This window comes from Anguilla anguilla, chromosome 3, assembly GCF_013347855.1.
Source record: "Anguilla anguilla isolate fAngAng1 chromosome 3, fAngAng1.pri, whole genome shotgun sequence".
Classification (NCBI taxonomy): domain Eukaryota; kingdom Metazoa; phylum Chordata; class Actinopteri; order Anguilliformes; family Anguillidae; genus Anguilla; species Anguilla anguilla.
The window spans coordinates 12,163,233-12,185,818 of NC_049203.1; the positions used below are offsets into that span (position 1 = coordinate 12,163,233).

The following is a 22,586-nucleotide window of genomic DNA, read 5'->3' on the forward strand; positions in this document are numbered from 1 at the left end:
ACAGGAGGAGGAGGGCTGCAGTGCATGCAGGTGCAGCATACTGCACATGCACATGTCCCTGATGCACAAACGCCAGATGTTGGAAACAGATGTTCTGCAAACAGTGAAGAGAATGTTCTCACTGGGCCACTCATTAAAGAGCCATACAGACTTTTCATTGAGACCTCGGCGTGAACAAATTTAATTAGCGGTCCACGCGTATCTCCCACCTGTAGCATCCCACACCCCAGCGGCCTTTGAGTTGATACCTGTAGCCGAGCTGAGCTTACCGCCGTCTGGTCCTGTCATTCCCACAGCTGCCTCCCAGGCAATCTCTGTGCAGTTTTGTCACTTACTTCCCGGGCGATGCGTTTATTGCACAGTCGTGGAAAGGGATGTTACAAATCACGTGTAACAAACAGACTGGAAGTCGTGTGCTGTAAAATACTGTGCGAAGATAAAAAATAAGACAATGTGCTGCACAATTGGCTGCTTGAATGTGTTGGAAAACTTAAATCCACTTATACAAAGCATGATCATATTGTTACATGTGGACTCCAGAGAGAGGTTAACACTACCTATACCTCTTTCTAAAAAAATAATTAAATCAGAAATATTCAGTGATGTCTGAAGTAACCAACTGTAGGCTTTTTGCATTTCTGTGATTTGCCTGAGCGCCTGATTTATTCCAGCACATTTCCCCCCCCCCGAGTTGCTGGACAGAGGTGCAGTATTTCATTCACGTAGGAGGGTAGGCCCGGCTGCGGCAGACAAGAAGCTTATTCACCCACAAGCAGCTCATTCACCCAGAGAGGGTTCCCTGCTCCCTGGTCCTCTGCTGTGGAACAGTGCCTGTTTCTCAGAAACATAATGACGGGGAACCGGAGAATGCCGCCGGTGACGTGCCTCTTGTTTCAGTGACGCTCCGCTGCCCTCTAGGGGAACTCTCCTGCATCACGGTTTGGCACAGTGTCCCAAACAGTGGTCCAGGGGGTTTCCCCCTGTTTGTTTCCTGTCTGTCCCCAACTGCTGACCCAGGATCGGTTTACCCACACCTTATCCTAATCCCATCATTTTGACAGACAAAGTGGATCCTGATCCTGGGTCAGCCCTTTGGAGCTGACGTTTCTTGCATTGGAGGAGGAGTCAGGTGTGACTGTGGGAGGGAACAGAAGGTATAATTGAACCCACCCTCTCACCCTCTGGCCCCTCCTACTTTCAATCAGAAGTGAGAGAATGCAGGAGAGTTTACTGAGAACTCAGGGAGAGAGCAGTGGAGATTCAGACTTTCAACTCAGAAGAGTTCAGCCAGCAAGGTAAGCTTGATATAAATATTACTTCAGAGCTATTGGAATTCTAAAGCTTTATTTAGTCTCTCTTAGCATTGCTTAGTTTTATTTAGGTTTTCTTAGGGAAAAATATCCAAAAATTGCTTTCATTTATGGTGAGAGTGATTAAAAATATGGACAATGTTTGATTGAGTAAATGTTTCAAAAACTTTAATTTTAAATTATTGTTTTTTTTTTTTATTTATTTCAATAATTACAAACTGCCAACATCTGAAATTAAGCAATGTTGCCAAGAATTACATTGTTTAGCCTTGTTTTATAGTTCAAAATATACAATACACTCTAATACTGTATACAATGCAGTGAATAGTTGCTACATTGAAGGTCAGCTCAGTATACATATACCCTATGTATACCCTAACGGGCTCTAAACACTGCTTTCAAAACAAGATACTACCACAAAGTGATGGCATTTGCCTCAAAACAATAACATTCTAGGTTTATTATATTAAATTATATTTTACAGTTCATCAGTACATGTTAAAGAAAGTAATCACATAGCTGCAATGCAGTCTACAAATCACAGAGGTTTTTATATACAAGGCTGTCCAGGCATTTTCTCATACCAGTGGTACCTGAGGTTCCACATAAGAGCCACTAGGGGGCATATTTCCCACTGAATGCACAGGCAGAGCATAGTAACTCAGGACTTCTCATTTCTGCTCTCTGCCCACAAAAGTGCTCTGGTTTGGGAGCTTTTGTCAATGGAGCCAGGTGTCCCTGCAGTTCTTTTGATGGTAAGTTCCTGTAAGCCCATCACTTCCTGGATTTTTATTCCGAGTGTTTTTTCAGTGTTTATGATGCTGGTGGTTTTGCGCTGAGGGTGTGTGGACCTATGCTTCCTCAGGTGTTTTGCTATGCGCTGGCCGTGGCTGACCCTAGCTGTGACCTGGCCCAGTTCCTGCACTCTAACGGCAGCTGTGTGGCCTGTCCCACGTGTGGGCCAGGAGAGCAGCTTTCTGAGGTGGGCCCCCCAACAAAGAACAAAAGTACACAAAACTAAAAATACCACTGATCACATTTGTGCATTCATTCATTCATTCATTCATTCATTCACTTTCTTTTAATTTAATAAAATGTACTGTGGTGTATGATAACTTAACAACCTGGACAAAAATTGAGTGATGCTCATTTTCAGTGACAATGTATAGCACAATTTGTTGAATGGAAACCTTTTTTTTACTTAATTGTACTTGTTCATGCAACCAAAGCAACATTTAAACCGTTCATGATGCGTAACAGATTCAGGTCATGGTGACCGTTACCGTGTTAACGCCGCTGGCAGCTGTCCTGTTGGGGTAAATGAAACCGGTGATGTCACCGCCGTGTCTGTTGCCCGCCCCAGGACTGTGGCTATGGCGACGGGGGAGAGGGGCGGTGCGTGGCGTGCGGGGAAGGGGAGTTCAGCGCGGAGGAGGGCCTGGCACCCTGCTGGCAGTGCACCCAGTGTTCCCTCCTGAACCGGGAGGAGCGGTCTCCGTGCGCGCCCACCAGCAATGCGGAGTGCGGGCGCTGCCTGAGGGGGTGAGCAAGGCGGGGCCGCCCAAAAAGTCCCCGTTATTACAGTCCATGTCTGGCGTCACAGGCTACAGTCATGGAGCGCTGCAGTCAATGTCTGTTTCAGGAATTTTTCATTTGACTCAGTGGTTTTCTAAAGAGCCTGCACATTGGGTTGGCTACTGGTTGAAAGGAAACCACAAAAAATCCTGCATACTGCTTTCCAGGACTGGAGCTTGTGACCCCTCTTGTACATGTTTGCAAGTGAATGCAAAAGAACCCTAAAGAACAAAAATAATGGTACAGTGCCCACATTTCTCTAGTCGTGTGATCTCTCGGTCTCTCTCTCTCTCTCTCTCTCTTTTTCACTCTCTCACTCTCCCTCTCTTTCTCTGAAACAGGTATTATGAGATGAAGAGGAAGAGTGGAGTAACTGAGGCCCTGTGCATGCCCTGCTACAGCCCTACAGGAAAAATACGGAAAGAATGCCACCCCCCCTCCTCACTGCAAGCACACATATCTACAGCAGGTACTGCCCCCCCCCCCCCCACACACACACACACACACACACACATGCACACACACACATATACAAGCACATTTAAATAACATTTATGTGCATTATAATCTCCATTAGCCCTTGTTTACTGAAACTGGTCTGCCATTATGACATATTCTATGGCAGGGTGGCCAAAGCTGGTCTTGCAGAGCCACGAGTCTGCCGTTCTGTGCTCTTGCGTCAATTAACTGGTTGTCAAGGGAGACCATATTAACAAACCTTTGTCTCTAAGGATTAATTGCGGATGTTTCAAGAACTCAACGTAAAGAAGATCCAGGAAGAAGTGCGTGATACCTATGTTTTGTCAATTATCATAAATGTTCATCCAATGGCATTTTGATTCATTTTAAATTATGTCTGCAAGTCATGTTATAGTTTCTGGTTTTGTGATTCAGGGGCGGAGCCAGTCCCAGTGTCCATGGCTCTGATTGGTTCAGTGTCGGCTGCTATGGCTTTCCTTCTGGTGCACCTCCTGTGGGTGTTGCTGCTGACAGTGGAGAGACTCAGTGAGTTCACTCAGACTCAGTGTGAACACACACACATACATACACACACATACACACACACGCACAGGCATGCACAATTGTTATAAAAATACAGTAGAAGAAGTGAAACTTACAGAAATGCATCAGACTTGAACATGAAAGCACAGAGGTCTAGACAAGAGGTCTGGGCTACTCTACTACTCAGCTTGTACTGTAAATCACTTTTGACAAGTCTGCTAAATGAATGTAATGTACTGTAACTACCTCTCGTCTTTATGTCTAGAGCAAGGACCCAAGTGTTTGGCTGGCCAAGAGGACCTCTCTGGGCCCCAGTCTGCCGAATCACTGCACATGCTTCTCCCCTGCTCCCTGCCCTGTGCCACACCCTCTGCCACTCCCCCTGCCATGCCCAGCCATGAGGGACAGACAGACCAATGGACACATAGCACAGAGGACACGCCCAGGTACCGTTAGTACTCAGCACAGCTGTGTTTGCACCTGAAGAAGGAAAGAGGAAAAGCTAGACATGGCACCATCACATCTGCTGAGTGCCGCAATGGCATGCATCTCACCATTTCCTATAAAAGGGAAATATGAAATGTGCCTGAAGATTTCAACATATGAATAAATTCCACGCTTATTTTAGCCCTACGTGATAAAAACAGGTGCTTGGATCCAAAGAATTCAGTAACTATATTCATAAAAGATATCTTGCTCAACATTTGGTGATGTTTCAGAGTTCAGGTACATTTGTTAGGATTTGTCATTAAGCATACGGCACCATTTCAGTGGTAAAGGCAGTACGCCAAAACATTATAATTTTTAGCTTGGTCTTAACTGGAAAACGCTGCTTGCAGATCTCTGAGGAGTCCAATGTGGTTGAAACTGAAACAGTGCCTTCCACAGGTGCTTGCACTCCCTGAACCCGGAGAAGGACCTGAATTCTCCCTCCATTGTAATCAACTTAACTACAAACATAAAGCCCTCCTGCCAGGGCGGAGACAGCAAGTGGGAGGGGCGTGAAGGAGCCAGCCGTACGCCTGAGGCCAAGATCTCCATGGAGGAGGTGGGATAAACACTGGTCTATGACTTCCTGAGCCTGAGTTCTGCACCGTGCTGATCTGGCAGAACAGAGGAAGCACGAGTGCACCAGTACATTTTCCTGCCGTTTCAATTCAATGTTGTGTTATTTAAGGAAGCTTTTAATAGACCGCATATGTGTTTGTGTGTGCGTGTGTACGCGGGTGTGTGTGTGTCTGTGTGCGTGTATGTGTGTGCACATATGTGTTTTTGTGTGTCTGCCTGCCTGTCTGTGTGTGTGTTTGTCTGTCTATGTAAGGGCTGCTCACATTACTGATACTCCTTCCTTTTTACATCTCACTGTAACACAGATGGAACTGAAGCTGGAGGAGATATGTACAGTCACTAAAGGTAGGCCTCCCCCAGACAACAATTACACCCAATTAGATAAGCAGCATTTTATTCTAATTGGAAGTATGTGCCAGACTATGTGTGGTATGTTAACAGTATTTTGTCCTAATGGCAATATTATTGCCATGTGGATGTACTGTATTTCTAAGCCATTCTAAACTTTTTCTGAGCAATTATTTGAAATTTGAGAGTCACATATTTAGCTGACAGAGCCATACCCTGGAGCAGTCTGGTCAGACAACCCAAATAGGGAATTGGAGACAGGAAGAGGGAGGGGAAGATCGATTTGGGTCAGTAATTCACACTTCCTGGGATTGCATGTTGGTCTTCCCGGTGAATAAGTGCAGTGTGTGCATTAGTTTAACTGCCGTGAGAGGGAAAAGTAGGTCTCTCTATTCTACCCTCCCTATTTTATGGAGGAACAAACCACTGGTTTGCTGATTTATGTAGCCCAGGCAAATTTAAGAAGGGATCAGAAATGTGAATGTAGTTTTCTTCAGGCCTTAAGCACACGTGACACCATATAAAGTTAATATGTTATGTACAGTTTCTGGATACATAACATTACTGTAAAAGCTGCTTTGGAGTTACATGAACTGTGTGTTTTTTTTTGCTTTGGACCACAAACACCCAAGGCCCAGGGCAAAAACTTCCTATGTCTGCCATTACAATACCAGCAGGTTCCCAGAAACCCCTCGAAATACCTAAAATATCCATCATCACAGATAAAAGCTATCTGGGCCAATCAAAACACTACACTAAACCATGATATTAAAAAGAAAAAAAACACTGAAACCGAACTATCCTTTTAAGGTGTATTTGATAGTCCTTTGTCTCATAGTATCCTTAGCTAAGACTTCTGGGTGGCCTTGTTGTCTATGGTGGGACAGGTCAAACCCTGGAGAAGTTGGACTACGACACGGTGCAAGACCTGTCTCTACTGCTCGACGCTGGGGGCAGGGGGGACGGCATAAGGAGGTTGGGCCAGGCCCTGTCCGTTCCCCCGGAGGTCCTCAGCAACCTGCGTGGCTTCCAGGACCTTTTCCAGTACCTGCGCACCTCCACCTACACCCTTCTGCCCCAGCTGGCCAGGGCCGTGGCCTCCCTGCCCCGCCCCGACATCATCTCCAGGTTGCACCGCGGCCTAGGAGCCACGTCTTCTAGCGCTAATGCTAACACCCAGACCTAGCCGTGGCGCTAACCCACCGACTTTCGATGACACACAGATACAAGTCAACTCCACAACTGAAGCAAGGCCCATCCTGCCATAGAAAACCTAGCAGAGGAGTTTTAAATGTCGCTCTCAAAGGGCGATATTTCATCACACCTGAGACGCATCACTACTGCTCTGGGTCTCTTGGGGAGGTGGCGTGGAAAGGAACCAGACCCTTGTCCTATTCTTCATTGCCATTCAGCTCCTCCTAAGAACCCAGGACTCACATTTCAGCTCAGTGCAGAGGAAGCCTGGAAACATGTGACACGTTGGCGGACTCTGAACTAGAGGTCACAGGGTCAAAGGTCACCTCTGAGAAAGTCAGTCACCCCCCCCCCCCCCATGTACAACGGCAGTGTAGGGACTGGGAGTTTGCACTGTGGCTGACCACAGTATATACACACTCATTATATACACTCACATGCTCAGTATATACACACACTCAACACAGCCAGTCTCTTCACTGCCTCATCTACCCCCGCACCCCAACACACCCCTCTGATGCCTGAGTGTTAAATAACATTTGGACTCTTGCATTATTTAACCACAGGTAATTGAGACTTTGGCACTGTGTGTATTACTGTATTCCTGTGTTTGCCATGAAAAATGAATAAGGGGACTGCTATCTGTCACGTACGTGGCAAGTTCCAGGGGGGTTGGAGAGATGATCTCAATGGAATGAGGGTAAAGACAGCTAGAGAAGGTATTGTGTATGCGTGAACGCTTGTAGTTCCTCAAAATAAACTGACTCTTACGTCTCCCTCAGCTGCATCTTCAGGTAAGTCCACAAGGAAGTGTCTACCTTTGTTTCTCCTTCCACCCCTGTGTGTACTGACACTGTATGCCTCAGGCACTCAGTAGCGCTGGGTCGTTATACTATATCCCTGTGCCGCACCAATAATGCAACTCTTCATCCGTCTGTGTTTTACCTTTTATGTAAGTTCAGTTGTTTACCAAAATGTACATTTTTGGTCTCTTAGTACTGTGCACCTTGGTGATGCGATGTTCATTTCATTATTTTTGGGGTCCTGCTTTTGTAATGTATACCTTTTCACCAAATCAGTGACGTTGTGCCATGCCCTGTTGTTAATAAATTAACTGCACATATGATTTATGTATGAGGGGAAACAGTCCCCCAGAAAACAATACTTTTACCTTTTGTTACACCTTTGTCTCATAAGATTTGTTTTCAGAAACTTATGAAAGTGATATGATGCATATTGGTGTTTATGACAAAGTATATCCTGTGTGTATGCGTTTGAAGAACTTGTAAATATAATGCAAACTTCTTTGAACTGTTTACAAGGTAGCAAGAGTGATCTCGATCTCCGCCTGGCTTTCTCCAGTCGCTATGGCAGCAAGCTCCCCTTTGCACGACGCAAGCGAGCGAAAGGGCAATATAGTTCATACAGGATTACAGTGTCATCGGCTAAAATAAAGAATTGTTTGTTTATTTACTGATATTTACTAAGAAAGCCAGTATTCTTTCTCGTGACATAATTTTAAAAAATGTTGATCGCTATTTTAATTAAGTTCCCAATAGCTGCTTCTGCAGCGACAATGGGTAAATGCGTTTAACTCCGCTGGGAGGCGCTGTGTTCTCCTTCATATCTGTATGACTGTCCACGTCCCCGTGTATTGCGCGGGTCTATGTGTCGGCAAAAAAATAGGAAAGAAAACTTAACTAAAAATGGCGGAAGGCGCGACGTCTCTGAAAGGGCTGCGAGCTCAAATGGGTAAGATTATATATATTTTAAAGCAAATATAAATCGATCTTGCTTGCCAAGGGTTCGGGACAGTTGGAAGTTGAACCCGTCAACATTTCGAATGGCTTGTTACTGCTCCGGCAGTTTGTTGTCACTGAGCCGGGCAGGTCTGGAACTCATTCACTTTGGACGGACATAGCTAGCCAGCTTGCTAAACTAGGCTACAGCAGTGATAAAAGTTTTCTAGATACCATTATTCTTACGGAAATACACGCTGTTTGCTTTTGATTAAAGTAGAGATGCAATTACTAAACCTGTAATAGTGACTATCTTGATCAAGGCAAATAAGGGAGCAAGTTACCTCCTAATGACTAGTGAACGGGGAGATAGAAATTTGTGGCCGGTTGATCATCGTTGACTGGCGCCATACGCAGCCGATGTCAGTTTTTTCATTGGATGTGAGTAACCTTAACAGTTAGAGGGGATGATGAGGTAAAGTGTCTTGGACATATTTCATCGTTAGCGGTACATGTTATTTTCCAGCTCTGGCTCTTTTGAAATGATGACACGATGAACTTCGCCAATAACACTATTGTGGAAACCGCTTGGTTCAAGGAAGTCATGCTAGTTTAAGGCTAAAAGAGCAACTAGCTAACTGGCGTACGAAAATAAAATTTGTAATGAATAGTAAAATTGACATACCACACGGAATTAGTTATTATTTTTTATTGTTGATAGCTTCATGTTAGCTAGCCAGGTAATTTCGCCGAGCAACGTCATCTTAGGGCAAAATTAACGTTAACCACCCGGCCGACAAGCTTGGAGTGTAATTGTTTTGCTGTTTTCCGGCTAATTTAGCTCAGGTTAGTCGCTTAGATAGTTTGCCAACGGTAGCTTGCTAACTCCGCGTCATGTGAGACAATGTGATCTGCTAGTGTTAGTCCCTGACTGAACGCCAGCAACCAGCATGCAGCGCTGATTTATTAGTTAAGTGTTCGTGGACGTGTAGTGACATAATCTGCGAAATGACAGTGATTTGAAATGATTTGATTTTCTATCTCCTGGACTTTCGATCCTAATAAGATTAAGTGTGGTTGTGACAGTGATTCGGCTTGCTGTTATCTTATTTAGGGAAGTGCACAGTAGCTGGACAGAGCTGTCATGCAGATAAACGCATGACAACCTCTCTTCCTTCCACTTCGATATCAGCCTACTCTTGAATGCCGCCTCGTCTCTCACTTTTAAACGCATTATCTCTCTATGCTCCTGGTCTTGTTAGCGTAAAGATCTTGGGTCGGTGTAGTCGGATGAGTCTCTTCCTGAGAGCCGGGGCGCTTGTGGTTTGAAAGAAAGGTTGCTGACCTGGAAGTGAGGAATGTCAGCGCTATGGGAATACACAGGAATCAGTGTGTGTGTGTGTGTGTTTGCACGCGCGTGATCAAAGCTTGCTGTTTGTTTTTAAAGGTGTTTAATTACAGGCTGCTGCGCATGTAGGAACGGCTATCGCTGTACAGTTGTCTCCCAGCATCGACGGAGAATTACCTGTAATATAACCTCACTGTATCGTAAATCGCATGGCAAATAGTTTTTTTTTATATCTCTCCCTCTGTAGCCCCTTGTGTTTTCTGGCTGTGCCTCTTGGGGGGGGGGGGGGGAGTAGTTTTTGGTTGGGTCAGTGCAGGTCAGGTCAGTACATGTGTGTTTTGGCTGCTTGGCTGCAAACGTTAGATCCATCACCATGCTCCTGTTTAAATCTAGCTGTCACTTAATGATTTCATTACCAGGTTTGATCCCACATTGGTTGGTTTTTTTCTTCGCCTTCATCTGCAGCAGCTGTGATATTGCCAGGCGACTGTGGAATTTCATGATTTGTTGAGCTGGGAGTTAAATAATCCACTTCTTATTACTGCAGTCGCGTTGCGGGGGTTGCTTGCGGTCTCGTAGCTGCCTGTGACACTGGATGGGCTGCCATTTTTCTGCTCTGAAATGCATGCTGGTCCGCAGTGGCCCTTGGAATAACCGCTCAGTGTGCTGGCTCCTGGTCCCATGTGAGTGGAGTCTACCCTAACTCAGGGAGATATTGGACATCTTTCTCTCTTTGTGTGGCTTGGCATGGTTGCCGACTTTCCCTTGGCAGAACTGCGATCGAGCACGTCGCTGCCCGGTCAAAGTCTGAGACTCCGTCGAGAAGCACAGCTCGGGTTGCCCCTGGACACAGATTTTTATTTGTTTGCTTTTAAAAAGTCGGATACTGCCGATTCGTTTGCCGTTTATGTACAGACAGAGCAAATCAAGGGCTTCTCTTATTTTATCCAACAATGCATTGATTATATGGTTGTACTGGCCTGTGTCCATGCGAGGTTTCAGCTGAGCTTTTCCCTTTCCATTCCCGCCTTCTTCAGAATCAGGGGGAAACTAAGGAGGCAGTTGTTAACTGCTTCCAAAGGCCTCAATGGCCATTTTGTTCTGGCTCGGGCGACGGGATTGGACCAAACGTTAATTGATTTTTCAAATCCAGCCCGGGAGTGTGTGCCTGTGTCTATGCGCACGCCCCCCTTCCCCCCCCAACCCCCCCTCCTCCTCTCGGGTTTTCTCTGAGGCAAACGCTCGTTGTTGTTCTCTTTTGTTTTGATTAGTGGAGTATGGCTGCAGACGGGGGGGGGGGGGGTAGTGTTAATGAGTAGCCCACTGTTGCTCGCGCACCCCCTTTTTCAACGGCTCTTCTGAATATCTGAATGTCTGACAGTTAAAAAGTTCTTCATCCAATCTGCTCTCTCTGTCCCATTCCTCTGACTGTTACACTACACAATCTTTGCTCTTACCATCTGCTGCTCAGTTTGTTCTTGCACATGGTTAATTACTTTGTCTTGCTAATGATATGCAGCATCAGCATCACCTATTTAGATTAATATCTAGGTCTAACCGATTACTGTTCGTCTGACTGATTGGCTTGGCTACATCATTTGTGCTTATTTCAGCGAACAGCAGACAAGCGGTCTTATTCAGTCCAAGAGCCTTGCACCCCGGGTGGTGAAATTAGCATCTCTAAGGTTTCCCCTCATCCACAATGTCAGGCATCTTAAAAGAGTGTGTTCTCTCTGGGGCTGCAAACGACAGCTCTTATGAACACAAACACACGCACGCACACACGCACGTATGCGCACATACTCACAGGCACACATGCACACACACACAGATGCACGCACACACATACACAGACACACATACATGCACACGCACACACACACACACACACACACACACACACAGAATGGGCACATCACCCAGAGGTAGCCATTAGGCACAAACAGTGTCAACTCTGCAGAGTTTGTTTAGAAGGTGTATGTGTCTTGAGGGATGAACTCTCGTGGGAAAGTCTCCCGTTGAAGATCACACTGTGTTTTTACTACCCGAGTTCACAAGACGGGTACATACAGAGACGGGTACGTACAGAGACGGGTACGTACAGAGACGGGTACGTACAGAGCTGCGTTCGCTGCCCCACTGCACCCCGCCCCTACTCATTTTAAATGCCATTTCAAACTCTCCTGCAGGTCCCTGAGAATTTTCTCTTTGACTCGTTGCCAGCCGGAATGTGCAACTGTGAAAGTCCCATTTTGTTTGGGACAAATTTTGTTTGGAGTATTGGTGGAAATGGGTGTTTTGGGAGTTTCACTGTCTGAAGCCAAGGCCAGAAAGCACTTTAAATAAAGTGTTTGACCCAGGTCAGGTGTGTTGGTGATGTTGATGTGGGAATTGAGAATCGGGCTTCTGCTACAGCGGCTGTAAAACACTGAGGACTGTGGGCCTGTGGAACCTGGCTGCATAGTCCTGAGGGTGAGTGCAGAAATGAGAGGAATGCAATCGGATGGAAAACGATATTGTTGAACATTTGCAGAAAAATGTAGATCTCGGACTTCTGTAATAGGAGGGATAACTGGTCATGTGTGACAGCACGGCTGTCTGAAACGTGAAATCTTCTCGCGTCCGTTTAGAAGAATTGGACGTGTGAGGGAGATTCTGAAGAGGCCCACAGGGCAGGGTCCCGTCTGAATACAGACTGTGGAATCATCACAGTTTGGTTGAGAGCGACGCCTCCTCTTCATCCAGCGCACTGAATCACTTCGCTTTGCATTGCGTTCGTCCCGCAGAAGCTCTTATCCCAGAGCGGTGTACAATGGGAAGAGGCATTAGTGCATCCGCGGGAGTTATATGAGCAGCTGTGATATAGGCCAGTCTATACAGCACCCCAGAGGCTGTGTGTGAGTAGCACTGCTTACATGCTAAACGGTGCCAGCCCAGGGTCAAGACACGATCATCACAATTGCACTCAGTGACATAAGTGAAACTACCTGTTACCATAGCAACCACTGGATGAATCGTTTGGCGGTGTCTGTGGTTCTTCTCGTCTTTATTTTTGGCACACAATCCTGGAGCCGACCTGCCCATAGTATCGTCTGTCTGCGATCGATAGAGACTAATGGATCTGGAGCTGTTCTCTCTCTCTCTCTATCTCTGATCCAGGACTGCCACTTGAGCATTTTAGAAGTAAATCTCCTGCATTTGAATGTCAGGAATCTGTAACTCCTCATGCTTTGCGTCTATGTGCAGTTGTCCATTGGCAGTTTTGACTTGCGTGAGTGTTGTTTTTCCCTGTGAGGGTGAAAGGCTTTGGCTGCATTCAGGTCAGGATGGCCAGTCTGGGTGGTGGAGACAGGAATTGGGACCCGGGGTGGGGTCCAGGCCTTGTATCTGAATGGCACGAGTGAGATGGTGGCAGTTTTGGAAGTGCAGAATACCACGTTTCGGACGGACCTTAGTTAAGAGTGCCTCTGGATGAACGAGGGGACCGCCGTCACCCCCATCACCCCCGCCTCTCCCAGAGAGGAGCGGAGCATTTGAGCAGCTCTGTGTGTGGGGGCAATTCACCCCTCCCTTAATGCATCCCCTGTGGAGTGGGACAGACTGCCATTGTGCATGTCTGTGTGTGTGTGTGATAAATTCCCTTTGTATTTGTCTGACAGGGTGTCTGGCGTGTAGTCCCTGGTCAGTCATGCTGGCTGATGTCACTCTCCTGGATTTAGTCTTTAGATGCTCTGGGTGCTACAGATGAGTGCTTCAGTGCAGTAATTTGGGAGGGGGGTTGCACTATATGAAGCTGGCAAAGGAATAAAGGTGTGTTAAAACTGCAGTGCGTCTGCTGGAAGGGCTGGGGGAACATCATCAGGGTCTGCACACTCTCCACGTGTGGAGCTTGGCTCCCGCGGGTACGCATAGTTTACCTCTTATCTCCACACCGAGGAGCTGCGTGTGAGGGCAGGCCCCGGTGTTTCATGTCCCTGTAGTTAAGAGAGCAGAGAATGAGGCGCAGGCTCACATGAAGCAGCGTAATTAGCCCTTGCGTACGCTCTGAATTGCAGTAACAGGTGGGATCTGTGCAGTAGCTGGCTCCATGTCTGCTGCATTGCCTGGAGACCAGCTCTATAAGATCATGTGCTAATGTAGTGTGCTGGGGAAATGTACAGCGTGGGAAAAGGGTCAGATTGGCTCTGTGTGTTATGTTTCAGGCTCTAAATAATGTTTCAGGTCGGTCACCTGGTTTTGATCGGCCTGACAACTGAGTGGTGACGGTGCCGTTTTCCTGTGAAGGGTTCATGCAAATCCAGCTGGCACGCTGAAGAAAAGGTGCCGCGTGTCTTTTCCTGTCCTGTTTCCACCATCAGGCCCTGCTTGCGGCCTGTTTCTCTGTGTGTCCTGTTTCCACCATCAGGCCTTGCTTGCGGCCTGTTTCTCTGTGTGTCCTGTTTCCACCATCAGACCCTGCTTGCTGCCTGTTTCTCTGTGTGTCCTGTTTCCACCATCAGGCCCTGCTTGCGGCCTGTTTCTCTGTGTGTCCTGTTTCCACCATCAGACCCTGCTTGCGGCCTGTTTTTCTGTCTGTCCTGTTTCCACCATCAGACCCTGCTTGCGGCCTGTTTCTCTGTGTCCTGCCTTACCCATCAGGCCCTGCGTGCAGCCTGTTTCTCTGTGTGTCCAGCATTACCCATCAGACCCTGCTTTGCGGCCTGTTTCTCTGTGTGTCCAGCATTACCCATCAGGCCCTGCGTGCAGCCTGTTTCTCTGTGTGTCCAGCATTACCCATCAGACCCTGTTTGCGGCCTGTTTTTTCTGTGTCCAGCATTACCCATCAGACCCTGCTTGCGGCCTGTTACCCACTGGCTCACGTGTGTGTTTCACTTCTACTGCAGGAAAGGACAGTCACACATTACCTGCTTAAGATTTTTATTCCGTGAGGTTTCTGGCTGCTCTCAGGTAGACATTCCTTCCCTATGGTCACGTAACCATGCCAACACTCAAACATTCTGATGAAAGAGGAACCAGACGGCAGTTTTTCCTGTCTGGTCCCGTATGTAGATACCCGGTGGTGATGCAACGGGATAACAGTTGCAGTTGGAGACTCCAGAGAGAGGGGGAATGGGGGTTAAAAATGAGAACCAATTAAAACCTGCGATAGGCGAGCGGCGCGTGTCGTGACCCGGGATTGGGGCAGGATGAGACAGCAGTGGGCTCTTGCTCTGCCGTAATTGGCCGCTTGGCTGGTGTGGGCCCTTGCTTGTCGCGCGCGCTGCACAGGGCTAATTGGCGGGAGGGCGCTGAGTGGCCTCTTTGTTTGAAGGCGGGTCATTTGCATGCTGCGTGCTGCACGGCCCTGTGCTTCAGCTCAGCACAGCGCGGAGCGGAGCGTGACTCACACACCTTTGCATATTCATCAGGGAGAGCCGCGCTTCTGATCTGCAGGCTCCTCAAGCACTGATAACACACTCAGATACACGCGCGCACACACTCACTCTCACACAGCACACACACGCGCAACTCACAATGCACGCTGTGCATTTGAGCTGATGCTGCAACAGTAGCAGAAGCGAAAGGGGTCAGTGTGACTGGTTGGCTGTACGGAGGGGGGCGGGGTCAGCAGCTGCCCTCCCTTTCCCTGTGGTCCCACGCCTCTCCTCCCTGGCTGTGCTATGCAGACCTCAGCAGCCGCAGAACTGCGCGGGCGAGGCGGGAGCCATGTTGGGCAGGTCCTGGGGATCCAGGAAATCCCAGGCTGCAAAAGTATTCGCAGCGAAAGGAAAGGAAAGGAGGGAAAGGAGCCGCAGAAAAATCCTCCTGTACAGTGGGCCGTTAGCCGACCTTCCCCTGGCAGCGCACGCTGACCGTCTGCTTCAGCTGCTTACGGTACGCAGCAGGCCTCCACAGGCCCGCTCATCGATTCCACGGTCACAGGGTGTGCTGGCTTTCACCTGGTAATCAGCAACCGGGTCATTCGCCAGGTGCGGGGAGTTAACTGTGTGACCAGCTGCTTTGATTGATTAATTAAGCCCTGAGTTAACAGGGAAAAGCAGCAGGACTGTGTGACTCCAGGACCAGGGTGGAGATGTCCTGTACTGTAGCATCCACTGAGGAAAGGGCTGTGTGTAACGCCCCATGCCATGTTGCTCAGTGTGCGGTGAGCCGCAGGGACACCCACAGTCTGATGGTGTAAAACAGATAATGTATGACAACAGGGCGTCTGTCTTTGTGTTTCAGTTTCTGTACGTGAGGAAAGTATCTCTCCCCTATTGCATGTTAGAATGAAGGTTGACTCACAGACAAATATTAACACACCAGCTTTCTCGGTTTTCGGCTGAGATTATGGTCTGTTCTTATTGTCAAACACAGCGTACGGGTTTAGCGTCCACGCCCGACTTGCTGTGACCGGTTTCCTTATCGGACGCATCGGATGCAAATTCACATCAAAGTAAATATGAATCTACTGGGGGTAGAGTAGGAGGGGGAGGGGGGTTTGTCTCAGGTTACGGATATCACGGCTCCTGATATTGTCATTGATTGGCCCCGCCCTTGCAGCTGTAAAGAAGGAAAGACCCCATTGGTTGGATGGGGAGGGAGGGGCAGCTCTGTGGGAGGCTGTATGGGGCAGAGTCAGGGCAGCAGCGATACCTGCTGCTTTGAAGCAGGGAGATTTCCATCGGTTTCCAGGGACTCACCTGCAGCTCCTCTTTCCATTACGGGACCTGCGTCAGGTAGCAACCGTTGCCATGGCGCCGACCGGAAAGTATTGTGTGATCTTCACAAGGAAGGGTAGCTGTAAGAGGAACCTGGAAGTGGCTTTTTGACGGGTCTTTTAAATGCTGTGCTTGTGTTTTCGTTCACTTAGTCTTGTGAAAAGGATTTTTCTCCCCCAAAGCAGTGAAGACTTTGTTTGTTCTCTCCCTGCTGTTTTGTTTCTCTCCTCTCCCCTGTGAGTGTGCACATTAAGCTGCTCTCTACTGACTGGCACTGGGCAGCAGTGTCAGCACTCAGCACACAGGGCTGGAGATGCACACCATCACAGCACTGTGTGAGACATCTGCATGTGATATACCGGCGTGTGATACACCTTCCTGTGATACACCAGTGTGTGCTACACCTGTGCGTGTCGTACACCTGTGTGTGGTACACCAGTGTGTGATACACCAGTGTGTGATATACCTGCGTGATAGACCTGTGCATGTGTTACACCAGTGTGTGATACACCAGTGTGTGCTACACCTGTGCATGATACACCTGTGTGTGGTACACCAGTGTGCAGCCCCCAGAGCTGGAGTAATATTCTCTCAACGCAACAGCAGATTCATTTACTTTTAGGCACTTGGACACTCTTACCCAGAGTAAATTATTCAGCTTGCGTTACTTTACATGCAGTCCATTCATACCGCTGGATATTTTACTGAAGGGGAACTCTGGTTGATTACCTTGTTCAGGGGTGCAATGGCGGTGTCAGGGCCCCACCTGGGAATGGAAGCTGTGATGTTTGTGTAGCCAGCCGGGTTTCTCATCCCCGTAAGCATGCTCTGCACTGTCCTGAGCTCCGCCCAGGGCTCTGTAAGGCTGTAGCTCCCCCTGGGCCAGTGGGCCTCTAAAAGCCAATCGATGATGGTGTGCTCATCCTAATGGAAAGGCCATTAGCCACGCCCTCTTTCCACTGTTCCCCAGCGCATGCATTTACAGCAGACAGCAAGCGCGTTTCAGGCCTTTTCCAAACCGCAGAGGAGAGGCTAGCCAGTCTAAATTTCCTCTGGGATTAATGGGGAATTAATCCCTCCACACCACCCCAGCTAATCCCATTTTGGTAACCCCCCCCCCCCCCCAAATATTGATGATCATGTATTTGGTTTTCCAGAAGGTTCTCTGTTCTACCGCAGACAGAAACTTGCCACTTGCAGTAACAGGTTGACGTTCTTGATTAACAGGCTGGGTAGCTCTGGGTTAGATACTGTGTGTCTACTTCTGTGATATGAGTGGTTATGCCCGTCAGCTGTCACTCATGCAGTATTATGGGGGAGTGAGTTTACAGCCTAATTTTTGTGTTAATTTCTGGATTGTTGTTTTTAGTCTTTTATTTTGTTTTTTTCCCTACTAATTGACTTCTGTACTGCTGAAATGGAGGGAAAAAAAGCGAAACGGACAGGGTGATGACATCACCGCCCAGCTGCATAGCACTGGGCCTCAGGGGGAGAGGCTGTAGGATGAGCCACTCGCTGCCTGGAAACAGGAAGTGCGGTGGCTGGGCTGGTAGGGCAGTGCAGGGTAGAGCCGGGGTCTAGTCAGAGCTCAGCCAACCCCCCCCTAATCAGCCTCCCAGTGCACTCTGGGGGACAGGGTGCTTATCACAGGGCTACAGTCAGCGAGCTCTCTGCTTCCTGAGACTGGACCTTCTTTTGAATGCAGACCCATACTGGGAAAGCTAAAGGCTAATTTGTACTCTGCACTAATGCATAGCTGCAAGGGTTTGTGTGCACCATATGACACAGCTCTCGTGTACATCCCCAATAGCAGTGCCTGTACAGCCCTGTCCTGACATGCATGCTCCATGTCGCTGGTGTCTGTATCACGTCCAATAGAAGCTTAAGACCTCAGGGTATACAAACCCAGCGCCGTGTCTGTTAGGTAGCAGCTGTGCGGCTTTCCTCGTGGAAATATGGTTTAGGCTTGCAGTTCAGCCTGTGAGCCTCTCCGCTATAAATCCATTTCTGGTTCAGCGCGTTTCCGATCGGCCGCTCACTCTGCTTGTATGTGTGTCACGCAGCATGGCTGATGGGACTGTTCCAGGGTGCTTAATTGATTATCAGCAGTCACTGAAATGATTGGACAAGGAAGCATTTAAGCATTGATTTATTTCGTTTGGAATATGAGTCAGTGTGTTTCTGTATGATAGCTGCAGACTAACTTGATCAAATGCAGATGAACTCTATACTTTCATTTGGCCAGATCACCAGGACTTGCTTTTCCTCTAGCTCTGACATTACATAGCTATAATATAACAGAAATAAGCCGTTCCAAACAGCTCCAGCCCTGCTCCATTGTGAGATGTGTGATGTAGTATGAAATGCAGAGAGTCATTGGACGTGTTGCTCATGTGATCTGCAGCTGCAGCTGCGCAGGCGCAGGCAGAGGAGCGGCGCAGTCAGGCGGGGAGCAGCCCTGCGTCTGCACCTTCACCTTCACCAAGCACAGCGAAGCCTCAGGGAGCACGCCCAGGTAATGTCCTTAAAATCAGCGTCTCTAGCACTCTCGCTGCACACAGTCAAACATGCAGTGCACTCATACATACAATACACACTCGCACATACAACACACTCGCACAAACAACACACACTCATACAAACACACATAACACACACTCACACAAAGTACAACACACTTGCACAAACACGCTTGCACATACAGCACACTCATGTACGTACAACGCACTTGCACGTACAGTGCTCACGCGCATACAACACACTGGCACATACAACATAGTCAGGCACGTGCAACACTCACACATATACAGGACACTTGCACATAGAAGACACCAACTAACTCCCACATGCGCACACGCCATAGAAGCACACACACATTTAAGCATGTGTCCACGTACAAATAGACACATAAGCACACATACAGACAAGCTTGCAGGACATGCAGGAGTCCCAGAAGCGCTTAATTGATTGGGAGCAAACAAATGGCTTGGGTGCGCGCTTGCTTGCAGTGATATTAATTGGTTATAATGTGCTTAGCTGACACCCTACCCTGCAGAGAGCTTCTCTTAAAGCATTAAGCAGCGATGACAAAGCAGTATGTGTGAGTTGAGCTTACCGTGGGCTGGGGCTAAATTAAGCTTAATCCACCGCCACTGCCACAGACCCAGTGCAGATACACGCATCACATCAGCGGGAGCATGTTTCAGAATGGGCTGGAGTTCAATCTGATACTCCTCTGGGGCTGTCAGACACTAAACTAAAAAAGAGCCCACAGACACACACACACACACACACACACACTCTCACACACACACACACACACTCTCTCTCTCTCACACACTGACACACACACACGCACTCGCACACACGATAAAAACGAACACCCGGTAGGAATAATGAAGAAGCAGGCCCCTGTCAGTGGTGCTTTTGGTGGCGGTGGGTAAAGATGGTGGCGGTGGGTAAAGATGGCGGCGGTGGGTAAAGATGGCGGCGGCGGTGGGTAAAGATGGCGGCGGGTAAAGATGGCGGCCGCATTGGGAGCGCGACGGTGACCCGGCGGCTCTTTCTGTGCCGGCAGTGATTGACGGCGCGGCGCTGAAGACGGACGAGAGGCTGCGCGTGGCCAAAGAGCGGAGGGAGGAGCAGGAGAAGCAGCAAGGTGAGCTCGCCGCTCCGGCCAAACCGCACGCGGGTCTACAAACCGACCGCCCAAACCGGCCTCCTCCAGCCCTCACCTCACCCTCATCTGCTCCGCCTTCCCCTCTGCCGTCTGTGACACACGCCGCTCGCGCTGGTGACCTCACTGCTCCCGCGCCTGGGCAGCGGGTTTAAAGGCGCTGGAGCGCAGGAGGCGTGTCTGGCCGTGCGCGCCGCCGCGCGGGTGACCATAGACGTGCATAATTAACTAGACTGGCTGGCACGCCTTCAGCTAAGCTAAGCTCCTTAAGTCCCGGAAGCACAGGCTGTACTGCGCACGCTGAGGGGCATCGGAGCTCCCATTAAAGTGAACGAGGAATATCAGGCTTCTGAAGGCAAAATAAAACTTCTCCGCTTCTGGAACTCGATTAACGATCATTAAGTTTCATATGACATGCAGGTTGTAACAATATGTAATATGTGATAAAATATGTGTATTTTAATAAATATTTCAGTACAACATATTGAGCTGTATGTGTGTTGTAAGTAAACGCATACAGTGTGTAAATGGCGTGTTGCTCTCGATGAGGGAATGAAGTTCACCCGCCCCCCCCGCACCCCCCCCTCAGCGGCGCGCGAGTCGCAGATCCTGGAGCGCGAGCGCAAGACCCGGGCGCAGTACGAGCGGCAGGTGGAGGAGCGGCAGCGCAAGCTGGAGGAGCAGCGCAGGAAGGAGGAGCAGCGGCGGGCGGCGGTGGAGGAGAAGAGGAAGCTGAAGCAGGAGGAGGAGAAGGTGAGGCGTGGGCGTGGCGCGTGGGCGTGGCCCTCCGCCTGAGGCCGCCAGGCGGAAAGGCCCGGTTACTTTGCATGTGAAACGCAGAGCGCAGTGTCACTGCAACCTGAGCCGGTCTTCAGGGGAGCGGCTCTGCTGTGATTTCATTATATTTTAATGCATTTATCAGCGTTGGTCTCTTTGATCATAGTCCACATCCTCTCTGGCTCTGTGCAGGAGTTTCAATTATCCCTTTAAGGCCTTTTCTCTAATGTAGATATATATGTCACATTGCTGTGCGGGACACTGGATTTCTGCCCCCTACTGGGCTACCAAGGCCACTACCACTAGCAGCTTAGTTAGCGCGGACCAAGTCGAAGCCATTGCTTGGTTTCCGCTGATTGACAGGAGATTGACAGCTGATTAGCGTGCGACGGTGGCGTGGTATTCGCTTGTAACATCGGCTGACGGTCGCTGTCCCGCGGCCTGCAGGAGCACTACGAGGCGGTGGTGCGGCGGACTCTGGAGCGCAGTCAGAGGCTGGAGCACAGGCAGAAGAGGTGGTCCTGGGGCGGCGGGATCACTGCAGACGCGGAGAACGGGAGCGGTAAGGACATGCCTCCCCTTTCCTTCTCCTTCTTCTTTTCCTTCCCCCTCCTTCCCCTTTCCTTCTCCCTCCTCCCCTTTCTCTCCCGCTGCAGCACAGGAACCTGGACCCTGTGCAGAGGCTGCCGTTTCCTCCCCTCTGGACGTAATTTAAATAAAGTTTTTTAATTCAGCCGTGTTCCCCAGGCTTTTCAGTAGAAGGGGTGTGTCGTTTCGCTCCACCCTTTTAGCTGTGAAAGCAGGAGCCGCGGCTCCTTTGTGAAAGGTAGGCCGTGCGGTGCAGCTAATGGCAGCGCTGGTGCCGGTGTGTGTGTGTGTCTCTTTGTGTGTGTGTGTGTGTGTCTGCCTGCCTGCCTGTGTGTGTGTGTGTGTGTGTGTGTGTGTGTGTGTGTGAGCTCCAGGCTAGCCTGGCAGTGGGCCAGTTACCGGTTTTATCCGTATGTCAGCTGCAGGATCTACTCAAGGGATACCGTAGACCGATGAGGTCATTTTGCCTCAGGCTCCGTTTAAAATATGTGTTACTTGAGCCCCAAATGTACCACAGGCCTGCTTCAGTTCAATGAGAATTAATGAGACGTTTTTCCCTCCAGCAAATAGACCAAAGACATGTTCACTATTCCCTATCATTTATAATGGCAATAAGAGATGTGTATGAACATGTCATAAGCTTCCTTAGCCCCTGTATGAGTCTCTATACGGTGCATACCCATCGGGTATTCTTTCTGTAGGAGATCTCAGCTCTTCTGTTGCCGTGCAACGGTGGTAATGGTGAGAGAGACGCAGGTATCCGAGCAGCCATGGTGTGACTCAGCACCGTGGCCCCGCCTCTCATCTCCCCTGTGCAATCTGTGTACCCCCTCTAGGTGGTGCCGACGCCCCCTCCTGTCCCATAGCTATAATCGTGTCTCCCTGCTCTCCTGAGGGGCCTCAGAAGACTCAACAAGGTGCTGCTTGATTCAGGCTCACCTGGTGCCCCTCCCACATCCCCGCCCCTCCGCCTTGCCCCTCCCCCAAACCCCACCGGCTCAGTAACGGCCTTATTCCTCACTCTCCCCCTGAGAACCGCGGCCACGGTCACACCCCTTCCAAGCACTTCCAGGTCAAGGGTCACAATGGCATCCCAAGGTTTCACTCTGAAATGCACAAACCTAAATGCGTTTAACACAACTGCACTTCCCTCACCCCATGCTAACGTGCACGTGCTGACCACCGTGTCTGGTGCTGTGGTGGATGCGTCACCGTTGGCTCACTGTGATGTCATAGATTTAAATATTTGTCGGTTTTTTT

The 22,586-nt window shown here is 49.0% G+C and overlaps 2 protein-coding genes across 8 annotated transcripts in view; both read left to right on the forward strand.

The window, feature by feature from the left end:
• Nucleotides 1-1,696: 1,696 nt before the first annotated feature.
• On the forward strand, nt 1,697-7,938 carry LOC118222544 (tumor necrosis factor receptor superfamily member EDAR-like). The gene is made up of 10 exons (XM_035408211.1): nt 1,697-2,065; nt 2,176-2,292; nt 2,674-2,852; nt 3,227-3,354; nt 3,617-3,667; nt 3,780-3,890; nt 4,153-4,333; nt 4,776-4,935; nt 5,261-5,300; nt 6,191-7,938. Exons 1-10 carry the CDS (start codon nt 1,949-1,951, stop codon nt 6,487-6,489), a joined length of 1,383 nt encoding a protein of 460 aa, XP_035264102.1. The 5' UTR covers nt 1,697-1,948; the 3' UTR covers nt 6,490-7,938.
• A 194-nt stretch (nt 7,939-8,132) lies between these two features.
• The window catches only part of map7d3 (MAP7 domain containing 3), a 31,833-nt gene continuing 17,379 nt past the window's right edge, over nt 8,133-22,586 (forward strand). For 4 of the 7 annotated variants that reach the window (XM_035409575.1, XM_035409576.1, XM_035409579.1 and 1 more), the window contains exons 1-6: nt 8,133-8,249; nt 18,690-18,800; nt 19,863-19,943; nt 20,551-20,714; nt 21,186-21,300; nt 22,163-22,243. In XM_035409575.1, the coding sequence (XP_035265466.1) occupies nt 8,204-8,249; nt 18,690-18,800; nt 19,863-19,943; nt 20,551-20,714; nt 21,186-21,300; nt 22,163-22,243 (598 nt within the window). In that variant the 5' untranslated portion in view covers nt 8,133-8,203. The remainder of the gene's footprint in view (nt 8,250-18,689; nt 18,801-19,862; nt 19,944-20,550; nt 20,715-21,185; nt 21,301-22,162; nt 22,244-22,586) is intronic. The other 3 variants (XM_035409577.1, XM_035409581.1, XM_035409578.1) reach the window with 1 other exon arrangement.

Bases quoted from the DNA above. Each gene is read 5' to 3' on its own strand.
- LOC118222544 (XM_035408211.1), top strand. From the start codon at position 1,949: ATGCACAGGCAGAGCATAGTAACTCAGGACTTCTCATTTCTGCTCTCT. The intron at 2,066-2,175 runs GTAAGTTCCTGT...ATGCTTCCTCAG, and splicing joins TCCCTGCAGTTCTTTTGATG to GTGTTTTGCTATGCGCTGGC. The intron at 3,891-4,152 runs GTGAGTTCACTC...CTTTATGTCTAG, and splicing joins GCTGACAGTGGAGAGACTCA to AGCAAGGACCCAAGTGTTTG.